At 38.5% G+C, this 16551-nt stretch overlaps 2 protein-coding genes across 2 annotated transcripts; both read right to left on the bottom strand.

Moving 5' to 3' along the window:
• Positions 1-107: 107 nt before the first annotated feature.
• LOC121522759 (zinc finger protein 664-like) lies at positions 108-2888 on the bottom strand. The gene is made up of 2 exons (XM_041807405.1): positions 2622-2888; positions 108-1685 (listed from the first exon to the last, which is right to left on the bottom strand). Exons 1-2 carry the CDS (start codon positions 2791-2793, stop codon positions 337-339), a joined length of 1521 nt encoding a protein of 506 aa, XP_041663339.1. The 5' UTR covers positions 2794-2888; the 3' UTR covers positions 108-336.
• Positions 2889-6679: 3791 nt separating this feature from the next.
• LOC121517048 (scavenger receptor cysteine-rich type 1 protein M130-like) lies at positions 6680-15440 on the bottom strand. The gene is made up of 9 exons (XM_041798555.1): positions 15391-15440; positions 15204-15337; positions 13984-14289; positions 12913-13215; positions 11437-11727; positions 11046-11360; positions 8592-8921; positions 7873-7958; positions 6680-7754 (listed from the first exon to the last, which is right to left on the bottom strand). The coding sequence occupies exons 1-9, from the start codon at positions 15438-15440 to the stop codon at positions 7722-7724; spliced, it is 1848 nt and encodes a 615-aa protein (XP_041654489.1). The 3' UTR covers positions 6680-7721.
• Positions 15441-16551: the final 1111 nt, after the last annotated feature.

Genomic DNA, 16551 nt, shown 5'->3' with positions numbered 1-16551 from the left:
CCCCACCGACCCTGGACGGAGTTAAAGCAAATAATGAAAATGATCAGCATCTTTACACTTACTTTAACTTTATTGTCAAATAAAGGAAATTTACATTGAAACCAGTCCAAAAAATACAGAAAAAAGAAACATTGGAAACGTAATCACACCAAGTCAGACACAACAGTAAAGTGCAAAAATACTTTAAACAACCCAAGGCAAATCCATCATTCAAAGCCATTCAGATAGCTGCAAGGCATCTGTGAACCTCCTTCAAAAGAAAACAGTTTGTGTTTAATACAAAGATACAGCTATCAGTGGAACTCAATCATCTCCACCACATCCGTGGACATGCGACTACTTGTCTGCGTGGGATTTCATGTGTTGTGAACAATCAGATGAGGAAACGAATGTTTTCCCGCAGGTCTTACAAAGGTATGGACGCTCACCTGTGTGAGCTCTTCTCATGTGATCTGTTAAAGCATACAAATATGTAAAAGACCTGTCACATTCATTGCAAGAATATGGTTTTTCACCTGTATGAACTCTTTCATGCTTATCCAAATTACTTTTCTGGGAAAATGATTTCCCACAGGTAACACAGGAGTATGGCTTTTCACCTGTGTGTACTCTCGTATGAAGTTTCATTAACTTCCTCTGAATAAATCCTTTTCCACATGTGCTGCAAGAGAAAGGTCTCTCACCTGTGTGTGTTCTTGTATGAATATTCAACTCACTTTTGTTTACAAAAGATTTACCACAAGTTTCACAGGAGTACGGCTTTTCACCTGTATGAATTCTTTTGTGTTTATTCATATTACTTTTCTGGGTAAATTTTGCCCCACAGGTATCACAGGAGTACGGTCTTTCACCTGTGTGAGTTCTCATGTGAATCTTTAAATCACTTTTATCTCTGAAAGTGCTGCCACATGTTTCACATGTAAATGGCCTTTCATGTGTATGAACTTTATAATGAGAATTCAAGTGAGCCAGCCGAAAGAAACTTTTTCCACATGTGTTGCATGGAAACGGCCTCTCACCTGTGTGGGATCTTGTATGTTTAGTCAAATCATACTTGTAGCTGAACATTTTCCCACAAATCTTGCATGAATGTGTCTCCTTACCATCATGGACACGCTGATGTGTCTGTAATTCTGACTTGCTATTAACCTCTTCACCACATGTGTCACATTTAAACAACTTCTGACTTTGGTGAGGATTGCATACAATCTCTGATGTTTCAGTTGTCTCAATTCTTCTCTTCTTAGGTCTTTCCTTAGATGTTGATTCTGATCCACTTGACTCTGAGTCATCATGCTTGCTTCCATGGGGATCTTGATTTGCAACAACATGGGAGTTGTCAGAAAGGACATTCTGTTCATTTTGTTGTTCAGGTTCACTGTAGTCACTGTCCTCATGAGTAGAAGTCCAAATGAATGTTTCAGTCTCCTGCTTTACTATGAGCTCCTGTACCTCCTGACTGCTGCAGACTTCCTCCTGTTCCTCCTTTATCTGTGGATTCTCCTGCTTCACTGTGAGCTCCTCTGTCTCCTGAGAGATGCAGAGCTCCTCCTGCTCCTCCTTCATCTGTGGAGGCTCTGGCTCCTCTTGGTTCAGACTGAAGTTCCTCTCCTGGTAACAGAGCTGCTGGTCAGTCACAACCTCCTCTTCTTTACACTCATGCTGCTGAGGGACATCTTGAGGAGCTGAGAATGAAAACATTTAGTTACCACTATTGCAGTCCACAAAACATGCAGCACCAGCTGATGACTTCCGCTCTGGAGAAGAGGAGCAGTCTTTTGAATTCTCCTCCAATTCAACAGTAATATTGCAGTTCAAGACATGGTCAGCATTTTGGATTGGAGAGGAAAAAGAGTAGTAGCAGCTAGGCAGTAGAGCCTTTGCCACACTTTTTCCTTTCGCATCATCCTACCTGTGTGAGGATGTTGCAAAACACTGTTGCATCTGCAGTACAAAATCAAATCATAGCTGGACATTGAAAATGAACCAAGAGTGGTAGTCTCACAACCGCACCGAAGACGCAAAAAGATCTGTAGCACCAAATAAGCCCGAAGTTGTCACTGACATGATTGCAGGACTGGGTGTATAAATATTCAGTATGTTCATTAAGTTTTCATTTTCAGGGAATTTCTTCAGAGAGGAAGAAAAAAGGAATTAGAAAAAATGTGAATGACGGTGTGTTTATGATAAATTTACATGGGGTTTCATGAAAAAGAAAAAAAAACATCAAAGGAGCAGTTTATTGCCTGCACTCCAATAAAATATTTAATTTGTAGAGGTTTCATAGATAACTAAAAACTTTTAACTTTAGAGAAGGCAGTATGCTGCCCTTCTGCTTCTGGTCTTTCTCATATTAAAACAGGATTTCAAATATGCTTTAAGACTGTTGTGTTCGATTCTGCTTCTCTTATATTGGGAACGCTTACTTGTGAGTTTGGTAGATGTGCATAACATTTTTTTCCTTAAACTCCTCCAGGGATAGTGAAGGTTTTCAGTCTCTGTTACATCTATATTGAGAGTCATGGGATAAACCACTAACCAAAACTTGACATCACGGCAGATAAAGAATCCATGGGGAACATAAAACAGTTATCTCTGTTCATATCAAATTTGTTTCTCACCTATTCTATGTAAATCGATTTGAGGTTTCTGAACGATATCCAGCAGTCTGCGCTGTCGATCGATCTCTGCCTCGTACTCGACAATAGTTCTCTGGAAAACTCCAAATATGTCTTCAGCAGCAGCAGTTAGCCGCTCGATGACAAACTCTCTCAAATTCTCACTTGAACACATTTCAGTTTATTTATCAAAAAAAAAACAAAAACGAAAAAGCTGAGCTACAACTACAGACAAATCTTCCTGACGCCACCACTTCATTCAAACACCTACTCCTGTTTGTTTACTTCCGCTGTGTGTCACACTAAGAATCACCGACGGTGAAGGTTTACCAACATTTTGTTCCCCCTTTAACTGACGTAGGTACCGCCCGAAACCTAAAATATGCAAAAGTCCTGCTTGAATTCTAACATCACATAAAATTATAAACTTATTCAAACTTGTAGACATGGGAGTCCATTCCCACCATTTTAAAAATAAATAAATGTGAATTTGCAGACAGACCTAAAAAAAATCAGAAATCTAAATTACGAGTAAGTAAGGTATAATTATGATTTCAAAGTAAAAGTTATTAGATAAAAAGTCATTCAGAGAATAGTTAAAATTTTAACTTAAAAGTCAAAATTATTAGATAGTAAGATGGCAATGAGTGGGAGTTTATAATACAACAACACAGAACAATAGAATGGGTGAAAAGAAAAAAAAATAATTAAGTGGTGGAGTTTAAAACTCAATTTAAAATGGAGTGATCAATTATTGAGTGATTTGGTTAATTTAAGGGCTACCTCCTCTTAAAAACTACATCAGGCAGCCACAGCCCTGTCCTGATCATGAGGAAGTTCATAGTACAACAGTTGTTTAGATTTTGATGGGACATGCATTTGGAAGATTTTATATTTCTTCATAAGTAGTGATTCAAGTAGTCAAACATAAAATATAATTAGCCACAGAATAAACATAAATATACACATTTAATCAAGTATTCCTCCATTTTAAGTAAATGTCCTAAAACATAGTTACAAGAACATTGAAGATGTTTAACCCATCTCTACATGACCATGAAAAGCAAATCAGAGAATGCAGAAACCATACTGACCAGAGTAATTTTCTGTTCCTGTTAATTATACCACCATAACATCATCAAATGAAAAATTTAACAGTATTTAATGATTAGAATAAAAAACACATTTATTATACAATATTATAGTACAATACTATACATTTACTCTATATAGTGTAGTTCTCAACTTCTAATTAACAGTAACACAAACTGGTTATAATAGCACATGATGAGCTTCTGTTCAGAGTGATACGGTGTCCTACTATGTGAAAACTCTTAAGTGTGAGACTTTGAGAAAATGAGCCACATGCATTGATCTACATTTTAAATTTTTTATTGAAACCAAGCTAAAAATGATCAAAATCAAGATAAAGGAATTTTCTTATAGTGATAAAAATCTGACCATTGTCTGCTCAGCCAAATCCTCTTTTTGGCCTGGGCTCAGTCACCTTCCAACAGGATGAACTATGAACCCAGCACCACCATGCACCGACAGATGTCAAGAACCATCAGGTCGAATTTTTCTAGTTGGTGTCCATGTCCATGATCAGTTTTAAGCCCCAGGTCTATTTCCAAAAGTGACTTTACTATTTACCTTTCAAGCTAATACATAAAGTCACAGATGAAGGTGCAGCAGAAGATGTTGCAGAGCAGAGAAGGACTCACAATAAGTAAAATTAAACTGATACATTTGTGATATTTATCAAACTAAAGGAAACTTAACTTGTAATCTAAAAAAATATAAAAAATGTAAATATTTGAGCGTAACTAAACCCCAGAGATTCACTTGACCTGCATCTAACATGGAATTTCAATAATGCCTTTAAAACATCATGGGCATTTCAAGAGCAGGCAAAAGAAAGAGACGCCCACTCCCTCCTTCCTGCTGTCCCTTATCAGCCACAACACCATTCGGTCTATGCTGCTTTTTAGATTTGATTATTTGCCATTATGTCAAAACCACTCAAGGTAGACTTACCACATGCTACCTGAGTGTGAAACAATGATATATGGTCATGTAGAAGAGTGGTTCTCAACTGGTGGGTTTAGACCCAAAAGTGGGTCTTGGGGACCTTTCAGAGGGTCGTGAATGTGTTCCTGGAAACAAAAAAGGTGCTGAAATGCCCGTGAAGCAATTAAACCTATGTAGACATATGTCAGCTCAAAAAAACAGCCACTAAAACTTTAGTATTGTTAAAAAAAAAAAAAAAAAACTAAAATTCTGAAATTTCCCTTTCTCAATGTTGCTTCAGGTTTTCACTGACCAACTTTAAGAACCTTTCCATCAATCAGTTTTTCGGTTTTTGTGCTTTAAGTGGCTAAAAACAAAATGATTTTTTGTCCAACCTACCTTCCAAAGGTTGAAATTTTAGCAAACCATGATGCAGTTGATGTTACATGCCTTAAGAACAATGAGATCATCCACATTGAGCTGAAGCCACATCAGATCTTACTGCATCCAATATAAATAGGTTAAAACATGTTTTCTTTCTGACCAGCCTCTTTGATTTTTCATGTTTTCTACTCTATGAAGTCCAATCTGTACTATTTTTCATTTAATAAATCTGAGGAGTTGATTGTGGGTCCCGAGGCTCATTCAAAAGCACTATATTTCCCACAATCCTAGGGTGTCACAGAGATATCTCTGATTGTCTGATTCTGCCTTTTTGCGCCAAACTTTTGCAATCTGTCCAGATCTGCCTCTACTAATGAATCTCACGGTTGTTTGTCAACAGAAGGTGTAAACTGGGAAATAAAGATAAACGGTTATGTGGAAGACAAAAACAAGGTAATGTTTGACCTAGTTTTAAAGCAGCAGCACTACATTACCCACAGTCCTTGAGTGTCATAGTAACATCTCTGATTGGTGGAGCTTCACAGTTTGGCTGTGGGTTCGACCAGTGAAGTGGGAGGTCGGGGGGGGATGTTACTGTTGATCTCTGTGGTCGCAACAGATGGCACCAGATCAGCCAGTAGAAATGTTTCAAAAAATTCAGTTTCAATGGACAGTTTCAGCCTGTAGAGGGCAGTCACTTTGCACATTTTTAACACATAAGTACAATTTAAACACATTGCTAAAATGTCAACATGTGGACCCTAACTGATCAACAGCACGACTGCCCATATACATATGTTTATATCAGACAAAAGGGGTCTGAGGGTTTAGTTACTCTTTAAATGAACAGTACAGTAAATAAACATATGAGTAAATGAATAGTAATAATGTTTAAAATGAATGATACATATCTCATATAAAAGAGGCAAGAGATTAAACATTAAACAGAGAGAGTCAAGGAACAGTCTGCTATTGGTTGTTACAACCAAGTGGCCTGAAAAATGAAACCAATGCAGAAGTGCAAAAAAATGCAACACTGCAAGTGTCCACTTGAGGCTGGCTGCAGGAACACCAGAAGTCACGTACACAACACATTTAAAAGACGTTTTTAACACAAGAAATTAACCGGTTTACATCCTGGTTCAAAAACATAACATGTTTCATGAGCTAAGGTCTTCATCTCCTCACACTGTACAGGAGGTGATTCTTTTTGTACCACAATTGTTTTGGTTATATTTAGGAAAAACCTCACTGCACACTGATTGGCCGGTCTCATTTGATTGACAGACGGCTTGGCAGTCAGATGCTACCTTTCTCTCAACCAGAATGCTAGCTAGCTTAGCTGACAGGAAGTCGAGCTTAGTGGGCGGGCTCTTGTCTGCCGCTACGTTGATCCAAAGTTCGGTTGACAGCGATTTCAATATGGAAGCCGCCGCAGATTGGCTTCAAAAGCTGTTTGAGTCCACCTATTGTATTATAACGCCTGATGTAACACAGGCTTTGTCCAATTATTTTTACAGTCACAAAGCAAACATAGCAGTTAGCATTAGCCGATAGTGGCAAAAACTAAAAAAACTAAAAAAAAAAAAAAAAAAAAAAAAAAGCTATAAAGAATTGATAAAAAGGCATTAAATATTGGAGTAACTGGTATGGATTTAAACTTAACAAACTGCTTTTACACAAAAACAAGTAAAATGCAGCTGATAAAGTATTAAGCTAATTAGCGAGTAGAATACAGTTATATTACACAACAGAAAGGGGAAGGTCAAAGTTTTTCTCTATTTCTTAAATGGATATAAGATAATGTAAACGCTGTAAGATGTGAAATCCAAAAAAACTTAAAATCATGTGATTTAGGTGCCTTTATCAGCAGCTGACTTATTTTTTATCCGCTATCTCTGCTGCTGTCACAGTCAGCAGACAACAGCAGACACAGCCATTACCCCTGCATGGTGTACAGTGAAGTACTTAAAAGTGTTGACAGACAATCTCATTTTGAATTTGAAGCTGATATTTGAGGAATAAAGAGAAAATATCATTCTATTTATCCATTATCTATACTTCAAATCAAGTTTGAAGTCACCTAGAGCTGTGGCCAATGAAAGATAATTATTTAAAGGTTAAATGTTTGCAGTATTGAAAGCAGCCAGATGATGAGTTTATTGATATTTTACAGATATTTGTATAGAATATAAGAAGCCGAACAGCACTAATTGTTCTCTACGTGTAGGATAGGAAATAGATGGAACCCTTTGGGCTCTTGTTTTAACAAATATTTTTGAAAAATGCTTGAAATAAAGCCCAGTTTTGATCCAGAAGTAAAAAAAAAATAATCTCTTTAGACGTTAAGTCCTAGGGAAGCATTCAGTGGTCTTATCATGCAAATATGGTGTAAAGAAATCAGTAACTGCTTCACTGTGAAGAAAAGAACATATCTCAAAAGGAAATATCAACATTTTTATAAGAATAAGGCTCCTTTCTGCCTGTCTGAGCAAGATTTGTCTTGTTTTATCCTTGTACTGAAAAAAAGTTTCTCACATTGCGATAAAAAGCCCAAAACTCAAATTTTAGATAATGTGACAGTGTATGTCTGAGAGGATCCCCTTTGAGGTCCCCACAGATACCTACGATGTCAACATATTACAAACAAAAACGTCCCTGGCTCCACCGTCTTCACTGAGACAACAGGCAGTCATCAAGAAAACAACATCAGTAGTCCCTGGGAATCTGTCTTGTTGTGACCTGGAGAGAGGAATCAGAAAACCACTTTAAATTGGTTTAAAATCACTGATAGCTTTTTACTCATTACATCATGCCAAACAAGTCTTAATCCTCCACTAAATGAAGATGTATGTGGTACCTTGTAGTAGCAGTAGAGGGCAGTGTTGTTTATCAGCAGGCCACCAAGCAGGACAACACATCTGATGATCAAGTCTATCAGGGGGGCTGAAACAGATTTTAAATCATTATTTGATCATGTGACTCATCTATCAAAGTCCCCTCAGTAACTTAAAATCACTGAATCAGAATAAAGTTAATGTTTATGAAGCTTTCCACCAGAAATTTTAAACATCGGAGACCCCTTAATTTATCTCAGCACACCTGAAGTAATAAAAACTGGGACATTTTTGAAATCTGACAGGTCTTTTGAAAATATCTTCACCAGGGATGTCCTGATCAGGACCTCAAGCGTCAGATCAGAGCTGATTTTGGCATTTTAACTGATCGAGGATCAGTAACTTGAGCTGATTTCTCCACCCCGATCATTTTCATCGGCTGTCACAAACTGAGAACACTTTGGAGCAGAACGTCAACACACAAGTAACATAGCAGCATTAGCAACCCCATATCAGCAGAGTGGAAGAATTTTAAACTAGAAAGAAGTTTTAACTTTAACTAAAATAATAATGATCTTTTCTTTTTCTATGTGATAATAAATATTTAGTACAAGGTAAGCAGATTAGTAAACACCTTGCTCATATAGGTGTTTATTACAGGAGTGAATGTTAATATATTGGTAGAAAATGACAGTCAAGTGTCAGATTATCTCTTTTTGACACAGATAATCTGTGAAGTTACCTCCAACAGTGAGAGAGAGAGTCTGGCTCTTTGAGGAGAAGTGATGGGAGAGAACATGGAGGTGATAAACACAGCTGTACTGTCCTCTGTGGGTCTGGTTTGCAGGAGGAAACAGGAAATAGGCAGAATGGTTGACAGCTGTCAGGGTGTAGCTCTGGGTTGTGATGGAGTCAGAGAAGATGAGCTTGAAATATCCTCCTTCATACTGAGGCTTGATGGAGCATGTGATGTTGAAGCTAGTACCAATGAGGACCTGGTAGCCCTGCGGTGTGGCCTCGGAGGCCCCATCAATGGAGAAAGAGAAGGCGATGTTTGGCTTTTCAAGCAAATCTGGAGAAACAAAAGGACATAATGGGAGGACATAAAAGGACATCTTATTTAATTACCACTCCAAGACTTCATGGACTAATGCACTAAGATCTTTGATGTAAACATTGGTTCTTGGTTCAGATCAGTTTATATTCATATCACTAAAAACAGCTATTAAGATATTATATTTCTTAATTTCATAAATTATAAATAAAATGTTTGTCAGCTTGACAACAAGTTGCCTCCTTCCTCTTTTTCGTAGTCTCATATACTAATATCTTTTCTGCTGTAACTTAGTTTTTTTTAATCCAATTACTCTTGATTTAATTCTGGTCCTTCAAAAACGCTTTGTCAGGATGGCAACTCCAACACACTCATATCACTCTTCTGCTCATTTGTTTCAGAAACTCAAGATTCATAACATTCATAGCATCAATATTTGTTACATCCGTGTTTTCATCTATGATATATTCAATGAAGAGTATTTCCCATATACTACAGGACCCACTTTAGAGCAGTGTTACTCAACCCTGCTCAACCAAAGAGCCATGTTGTTGAAAAATACATTTACAAGAGCCACAATATAAGTGGTGAAAAGTGGCAATTAAAATAAAGGTAGCAAAAATGGTCAAAAAGCAGCAAACACTGGGAGAAAAGTGGCAAAAATGGGTGGGAAGTGACCAAATAATGAGTTCATAGTGTTAAAAACATGGAAAAAATAGTAAAAAGTGACTAAAATGTGCAAAAATTATAAAAAAGTGGGAAAAACGGGCAAAAAGTGGCATTTAATTGCAAAAGGCAGCCTCAACGGGTGGGAAGTGTCAAAAAGGGGCAAAAAATTGCAAAAAGCAGGATAACAGTGTCAAAAAGGGGAGAAAAGTGACAAAAAGAAGGGGCAAAAAGGGCTTAAAGCTGCAAACACTGGAGAAAAGTGGCAAAAAAGGGCAGAAAGTCACATAAAAGGGGTGAAAAGTGGCCCAAAAAATGAGTAACAGGTGCAAAAAAAGGGCCAAAAGTGACAAAAACGTGGAGAAAAATGAGTGAAAAGTGACTAAAATGGGCAAATATCAGAAAAAAAGTTGGGAAAAATGGGAACAAAACATAAAATAGTGGCAAAATGGGAAATTAGTGGCATTTAATTGCAAAATGCAGTTTAAATGGACGAAAACTGGCAAAAAGGGGCAAAAAATTAGCAAAAAGCTGGATAAAAATGTCAAAATGGGCTAAAAGCAGTAAAAATGGAATTAAAGTAGCAAAAATTGCAAATAAGGGCAATGGAAATATGCAGACAAAAATAGAGGCTGACAATTAAAGCCTATGGTGTAAGTGTGGGAAATAAACTGATTAATGTTACTTGAAATGAATAATGTCTGAGGTAAAATTTCCTTTTTAAGGTTTTTCTTGGGGGATGATGTTTCAGATTAAGACATAAAAGAGCCACAAATCATCACAAATGAGCCACATGTGGCTAGTATCACTGCTTTGGAGCAAACTCACAGATTTATTCTCACTCAGCCTGCTGGGATTCAGATCATCAATGTTTTATACAAGCAGAGGTTGGCTTTTATCATGATTATATGGAAACCTAATTATAGAATATTTATATCGACCTTACAAAAGTGTTCCTCTGTAAATGTTACAGGAGATGCTAAAATAATTTAACTGCTTTTCTGTAACTGATGCGGTCATTGTTGTATTGCAGCTATGGTGTATGTATTTTGTAGTCTTGTTACTCTGGTTTAGATAAAAGTGTAATGGTTGATGTTGCACACTTACACATATAGGTACCCATAAACATCATGTACTCAGGGTTTTTCCTTTTTGTTATTTTGGTTTGATTGTGTTTGTTACTGCATGTCTGCTCCTTATTATTACATTAACATGATTATGTATTCATAGTTTTCTTTGTATCAATTCTTTTTTTTTTTGGCTGTTTAGTAATATTTTAACATTTCTTAGGTGAATTCTTCAATAAGCTCTTCCTGCACATCATATTTATCAATGCATTTTCATTTCAATGGTGAAAAACAAAAGAGAATTGAAAATTAAATAGGAAGTTGATTTCTTGCAGCTGTGGAGAAACTGAAATCATACATTCACATTAAGACTCAGGGTACCAAATTCAGATGTGATGCTTAGTATTACCTGAGCAGATCACCTCAAGGCCCAAGTGGCTGTTATCAACTCCATTCCATAAACACTGGAACAGAGAAGACACTGTCCGGACACAGGAAGAACTGATTGACCATGACGGTTTTTCATCACTGTGTTTCACTTCTCTTGTTGAAACAGCAGAACCACATTTCATCAGTTTACACACTACAGCTGCAGACCTCTGGTCCCAGCCAGAACCCCACCATACCAAAGGTCGCCACTCCTCCCTGTGTTTCACCTTCAGTGTTCCTGCACACTGGCTGGGCTCTCCCACCAACCTGGCATAATCTGGATCTAAATCTGGATCTAAAGATAGACAAGAACAGAATTATTAAAAGAAGTGAACTACTGAGTCAAATCAATACTAAGCCTGCTCTCTTACTTGCACAGAAGAGTTCAACAGCTTTACCAGGTGAACAAGTGTTTCTAGCTGGGCTAGATCCTCCACAGTCCAGGACAGCAGACTTGTTACCTTTACACTGGAAGTCTTTGGTCGAGAGTCCAATCATTTTCCCCTGGATAAATAAGGGAGCCCCACAGCCAATCTCTCTACAGACCACCTGTGCACTCTGCAGGTCCAAGTCCTCTTCACACACTGGGGACCACCGCTGGTCAGACTTCACCTCCAGTCTGCCTGAACAAAGACCAGCCTCATTCACCAGTCTGACAGAGTCTGTGGATATTTTAGGAGAGAGAGAGATAGAAAACTTTATCCATCCATCAATTTTCTACATTGCTTATCCTGTTTGGGGTAGCGGGGGGCTGGAGCCTATCCCAGCTGTCATTGGGCGTGGGGCGGGGCACACCCTGGACTAGTCAGCAGTCAATCACGGGGCTGACATATAAAGACAGATAAGCAGGCACGCTCACACTCATACCTACGGCCAATTTAGAGTCACCAATTAACCTGATGAGCATGTCTTTGGTGGTGGAAGGAAGGCAGAGAACCTGGAGAGAACCCCAGCATGCAAGGAGAAAACATGCAAACTCCGCACAGAAAGGTCCTGACCGGAAAGCTAACCAGGGACCTTATTGCTGTGAGGCAACGGTGCTGACCCCTGTGCCACCGTGCAGCCCCTGTTTTGAAGTAGAAAATGGAAATAAAGCTGTATGTAGGGGATGATGGTTATACTTATGTAGAACTACTCAGTTGATTGGATGAGTAACCACATTAGGCACGATATAAATCTGCACAGACGAATGAAGGCTGGCAGCCTGGAAGCTTTACAGTAGCACACACAAGATTCTCATTTGTGTTTAACACATTTACATTTTTAGTGCCTTTAAGAAGTTTAAATTTAAACAGTAATGTGTTAAACTATCATGTGACACACAACAATAACCTGTTATGATGAATCTACTGCTTATAATCCTGTGTCCATAATTGTTTGATCAGGTGTATCTTAGCAGATATTCTGGACATCTCTCTAAAAGATAAATCTGCAGTAAAAATCTAAACCATTGCAGTTGTGCAACAATCTGAGAAAAGGCCCCAAAAATCAGATAAAAGCTCATCATTGTTAAAAAGATTTTTCAGCTTCACAATAATAGGCCTTTTAATGATAAAATGTCTTTTTCTCACATTTGCTGATATAAAACTGTGTCTTAATGAACAAAGCTCTTTTGAAAAAACAAACTTTAAATAATGTTTTTTTTAACGCTAACATTTTACCATAAGAGACATAGATAAAAGGTCTAAAGGCAACAATAGTTACCACTCATTCAAATGTGAATTTCTCGACAATAGAACATGAAGGAGAAAATAAGCAGGACATGTTCATATGAGAGTCTGTTAGCATAGTGATGTGCATTTAAAACATTTAGAAAAATTTGGGCACAAATGGGTTAATAGTGATACCTGAGCAGGTGATTTCCAGGCCATACTCGCTGGTCTTATTCAATGTTTCAGTACATTCCTTTAATGTAGATTTAAAGTTTAAACAATCAGAGTCGATCCCCCACACAGCTCTGTCAGAGGATGCCTTTATCCGTCTAGTCGAAACAGCGGAGCCACAGTCGAGTCTTCTACAAATCAAAGTTGTACCCTTTAGATTCCAGGAAGGGTACCAAAGATCCACTGGTCTCCACTGTCCATCATTTTTTAACTCTAATCTACCAGAGCAGTTGCTGTATCCTCCCACCAACCGGACCTCAGCAGGGTCTGAACAAAGACAAGGAAATAGTTAAGAAAAGACAAAGGGGGTCTACTTCACCTCTTCTCCTCTACAATAAGTTGTGGAGTCCCACAGAACTCAAACCTCAGCCCTGTTCTCTAATCAGCTTTAAATTTTCACATCAAGTTCAATAATCCAGACACAAAATATCTTTTACACTGTAATGCTGATGACTCCTAGCTCCAACTCGACATAAAAACAAACTGATCTCTGATAAACCTGTCTAACTGTCCCCATCCCTAAAAAAAACAGGCTAAAAACACTGAGGAATATTTGACTGATCATTTCCAACATAAACCCTGGTCCTGGTTTAAAAAGATTTTAAGTGATTCAGAATAATCCAGATTTGAAAACGCAGTTAATCTTCCATCCAGCAACTTGTCATAAATGCTGGGGGCAGACTTCTGTCTGGTGTCTGTGAGAAGGATCGTGTTGTTACGTTTTTTTCTGTAGGTTTTGATCTTCTTAAAGACTCTTGTAGACAAGGTCCATGGATTTGAGACCTTCCCTCAAAGTTCAGATCTTATTCGTCTGCTGTCTCTTTCAAGTCTCACCTCAAAACAATTTTTAAGTCTATATCAGTCTACTTTTGTTACCTCTCTCTCTTCCTGTTTCTTTGATATTCCTCATTAATTATTTGTTAATTTGTGTGTGTCTCAGTCAGTTGCTCTAATTTAAAATGTGCTTTCAGTGATTTAGTGATTGGTAGTTTTATTGAGACAGCAAAGGTAACTCATTTAAACCTACAGCTCTACCTGAGCAGATGAGCCCAACAGCTCTGGCAGGTGGACAGGTGTTTCCAGTCAACCCTGAGTTTGGACAGTTCAGGAGAGCAGACTCGTGGCCTTCACACTGGAACTTCTTACTCCAGAATGGAGCATCTACTTCTCCAAACATTCCCCCCTTGAAGACTGAAGGAGCCCCACAGCTGAGCTCCCTACAGACCACCTGAGCACCCTGCAGGTCCAAGTCCTCTTCACACACTGGGGACCACCGCTGTCCAGACTTCACCTCCAGTCTGCCTGAACACAGATCAGTCCCGTTCACCAGTCTGACAGAGTCTGTGGATATTTCAGGAGAGAGAGAGAGAGAGAGAGAGAGAGAGAGAGAGAGAGAGAGAGAGAGAGACAGAGAGAGAGAGAGACAGAGAGAGAGACAGAGAGAGAGACAGAGAGAGAGCTTGATCAAAATATAAAATCATACCATTTTTTTCACTGTTTCCTGTCCAAGCTCAGCTGTAGGGAGATCAAAAAAGGCTGAGAAAAGCAGCCCATTTACAAGTCTTATGACAGACAAAAAATCTAGATATCTAGAATCTAGATAAATCAAGAGCTACACAAAATTAAACATTTTATCCTCTCATATCAGCACTCAAATGTTCAGAAGAGTGCTCTGGAGTGTTCTCAGGTTTTGTTCCTTGCTGAGAACAAATCAGAAGTAAGAAATTTTTGACAAATGTCAGAATCTTAAGGAACTCTGTGTGAGGGGTTAAAGAACACATTTCTTTCTAAGAATGGTTGGTTGGTGAATGAGGAATCAGAGCTTTCATGAATGATGATACCAGAGCAGGTGATTTCCAGGCATAATCACTAGACCCATCCCATGTGTCACACATTACTTTCACTTAAAAGAAAAAGATTTTTCAGCTTCACAATGATGGGCTCCAGGCCAACTCCTTGATAATAAAATGTTTTTGCTAACATTTGCTGTTATAAAACTGTGTCTTACTGAGCACAGCTCCTTTGAAAGAACAAACTTTCAATAATGTTACTCTTTTTTAAAAGTCTATCATTTTACTGTTACAGAAGTAGATACAATGTAAAAATAGTTAGCACTCATTCAAATGTGAATTTCTGGACAAGAGAACATAAAAGAGAAAATGAGCAGGACATGTTCATATGAGAGTCTGTTAGCATAGTGATGTGCATTAAAAACATTTAGAAAAATTTGGGCACAAATGGGTTAACAGTGATACCTGAGCAGGTGATTTCCAGGCCAGACTTGCTGGACCGATCCAGCTTTTCTACACATTCCTTTAATGTAGATTTAAAGACTACACAGTCGGAGTCAATCCCCCACACAGATCTGTCAAAGACTCCCTCTAACTGTCTAGTCGAAACAGCAGAGCCACAGCTGAGTCTTCTACAAATCACAGTTGTAACCTTGGGATACCAGGAACGTTCCCAAAGATCCACTGGTCTCCACTGTCCATGGTGTTTCCACTCTAATTTACCAGAGCAATTGCTGGATCCTCCCACCAACCGGACTTCATCATCAGGGTCTGAACAAAGACAAGGACATGGTTAGGAAAAGGCAAAGGGGGTCTACTTCACCTCTTCTCCAACAAATCTACACTAAGTTGTGGAGTCCCACAGAACTCAAACCTCAGCTCTGTTTTCTACTCAGCTTTAAATTTTCACATCAAGTTCAATAATCCAGACACAAAATATCTTTAACACTGTTATGCTGACGACTTCTACCTCTAACTCCACATAAAAAACCTGATTTTTAATTAACCTGACCATCTATCCTCATCCCTCATGAAACAGTCTAAAAACATGGAGGAATATTTGACAGACCCTTTTGAATGTTAACACTGGTCCTGGTTTCAAAAGGTGTGAAGAGATTCAGAATGATCCAGATTTGAAAATTCAGCTAATCGTCCATCTCGCAACTTCTCATAAATGCTGGGACCAGACTTCTGTCTGGTTTCTGTGAGAAGGATCGTGTTGTTACAGTTTCTGGCTGACGCTGAGGTCATCCCTACACATAGGTTTGTATGTGTCTGACTGACTGACTATACTTTCAGAGCCATAACATAAAGAGTTGTGCTATGGGTGGGGTTTAGTTGTACTAAAAGCCATCGGTAATGACTGCCTCGACTGCTGTAAATACCTCTGATATAGCTGTAGCATTGCGCCCACTTTACTAGAACTGGACAGCATTTCTGTATGAAATAAAGAATAAAAACAACCCTCAAAGCTTTTCAAGGTGGGAAAGACGTTTTTGCTCTTCGGCCAACCTGAACTGGCATGCATATTTGATGGGGGAAAAGATAACTTGTGTGAATGCTTGTATACAATGCCTGCTAGTGGCGTGATTAGCTCGGAATTAGCCACGGCAGCACTTCGTCAGAAGTGGACATTTCTCTATTAAAGCAAGTGCAGAAGGCAACACTGAAACTTCTTCATGACAGAAAAGGTGTTTTTACACTTCTGTGCTTCAACATGAGTGTGTAAGACTTACAGGGAAAGGGTTACTTGTTGAGAGTGGTTGTATGCAAGTCCTGCTAGTGGAGAGATTAGCTCGAACTTAACCAAAGC

Source organism: Cheilinus undulatus, linkage group 2 (genome assembly GCF_018320785.1).
Source record: "Cheilinus undulatus linkage group 2, ASM1832078v1, whole genome shotgun sequence".
Taxonomy (NCBI): Eukaryota; Metazoa; Chordata; class Actinopteri; order Labriformes; family Labridae; genus Cheilinus; species Cheilinus undulatus.
Note: the sequence above shows the minus strand (reverse complement) of the source record. Positions and strands in the feature narration are given on the sequence as shown.

What these genes read in the sequence shown, in the direction of transcription:
- LOC121517048 (XM_041798555.1), bottom strand. Translation starts at nt 15,440, where the DNA reads ATGGACAGTGGAGACCAGTGGATCTTTGGGAACGTTCCTGGTATCCCA. An exon ending in CCTGGAAATCACCTGCTCAG is followed by an intron (nt 14,290 to 15,203) that starts GTATCACTGTTA and finishes AAATATCCACAG; the next exon opens with ACTCTGTCAGACTGGTGAAC. An exon ending in TGTTGAACTCTTCTGTGCAA is followed by an intron (nt 11,361 to 11,436) that starts GTAAGAGAGCAG and finishes GTCTATCTTTAG; the next exon opens with ATCCAGATTTAGATCCAGAT.
- LOC121522759 (XM_041807405.1), bottom strand. Translation starts at nt 2,793, where the DNA reads ATGTGTTCAAGTGAGAATTTGAGAGAGTTTGTCATCGAGCGGCTAACT. An exon ending in AATCGATTTACATAGAATAG is followed by an intron (nt 1,686 to 2,621) that starts GTGAGAAACAAA and finishes TTTCATTCTCAG; the next exon opens with CTCCTCAAGATGTCCCTCAG.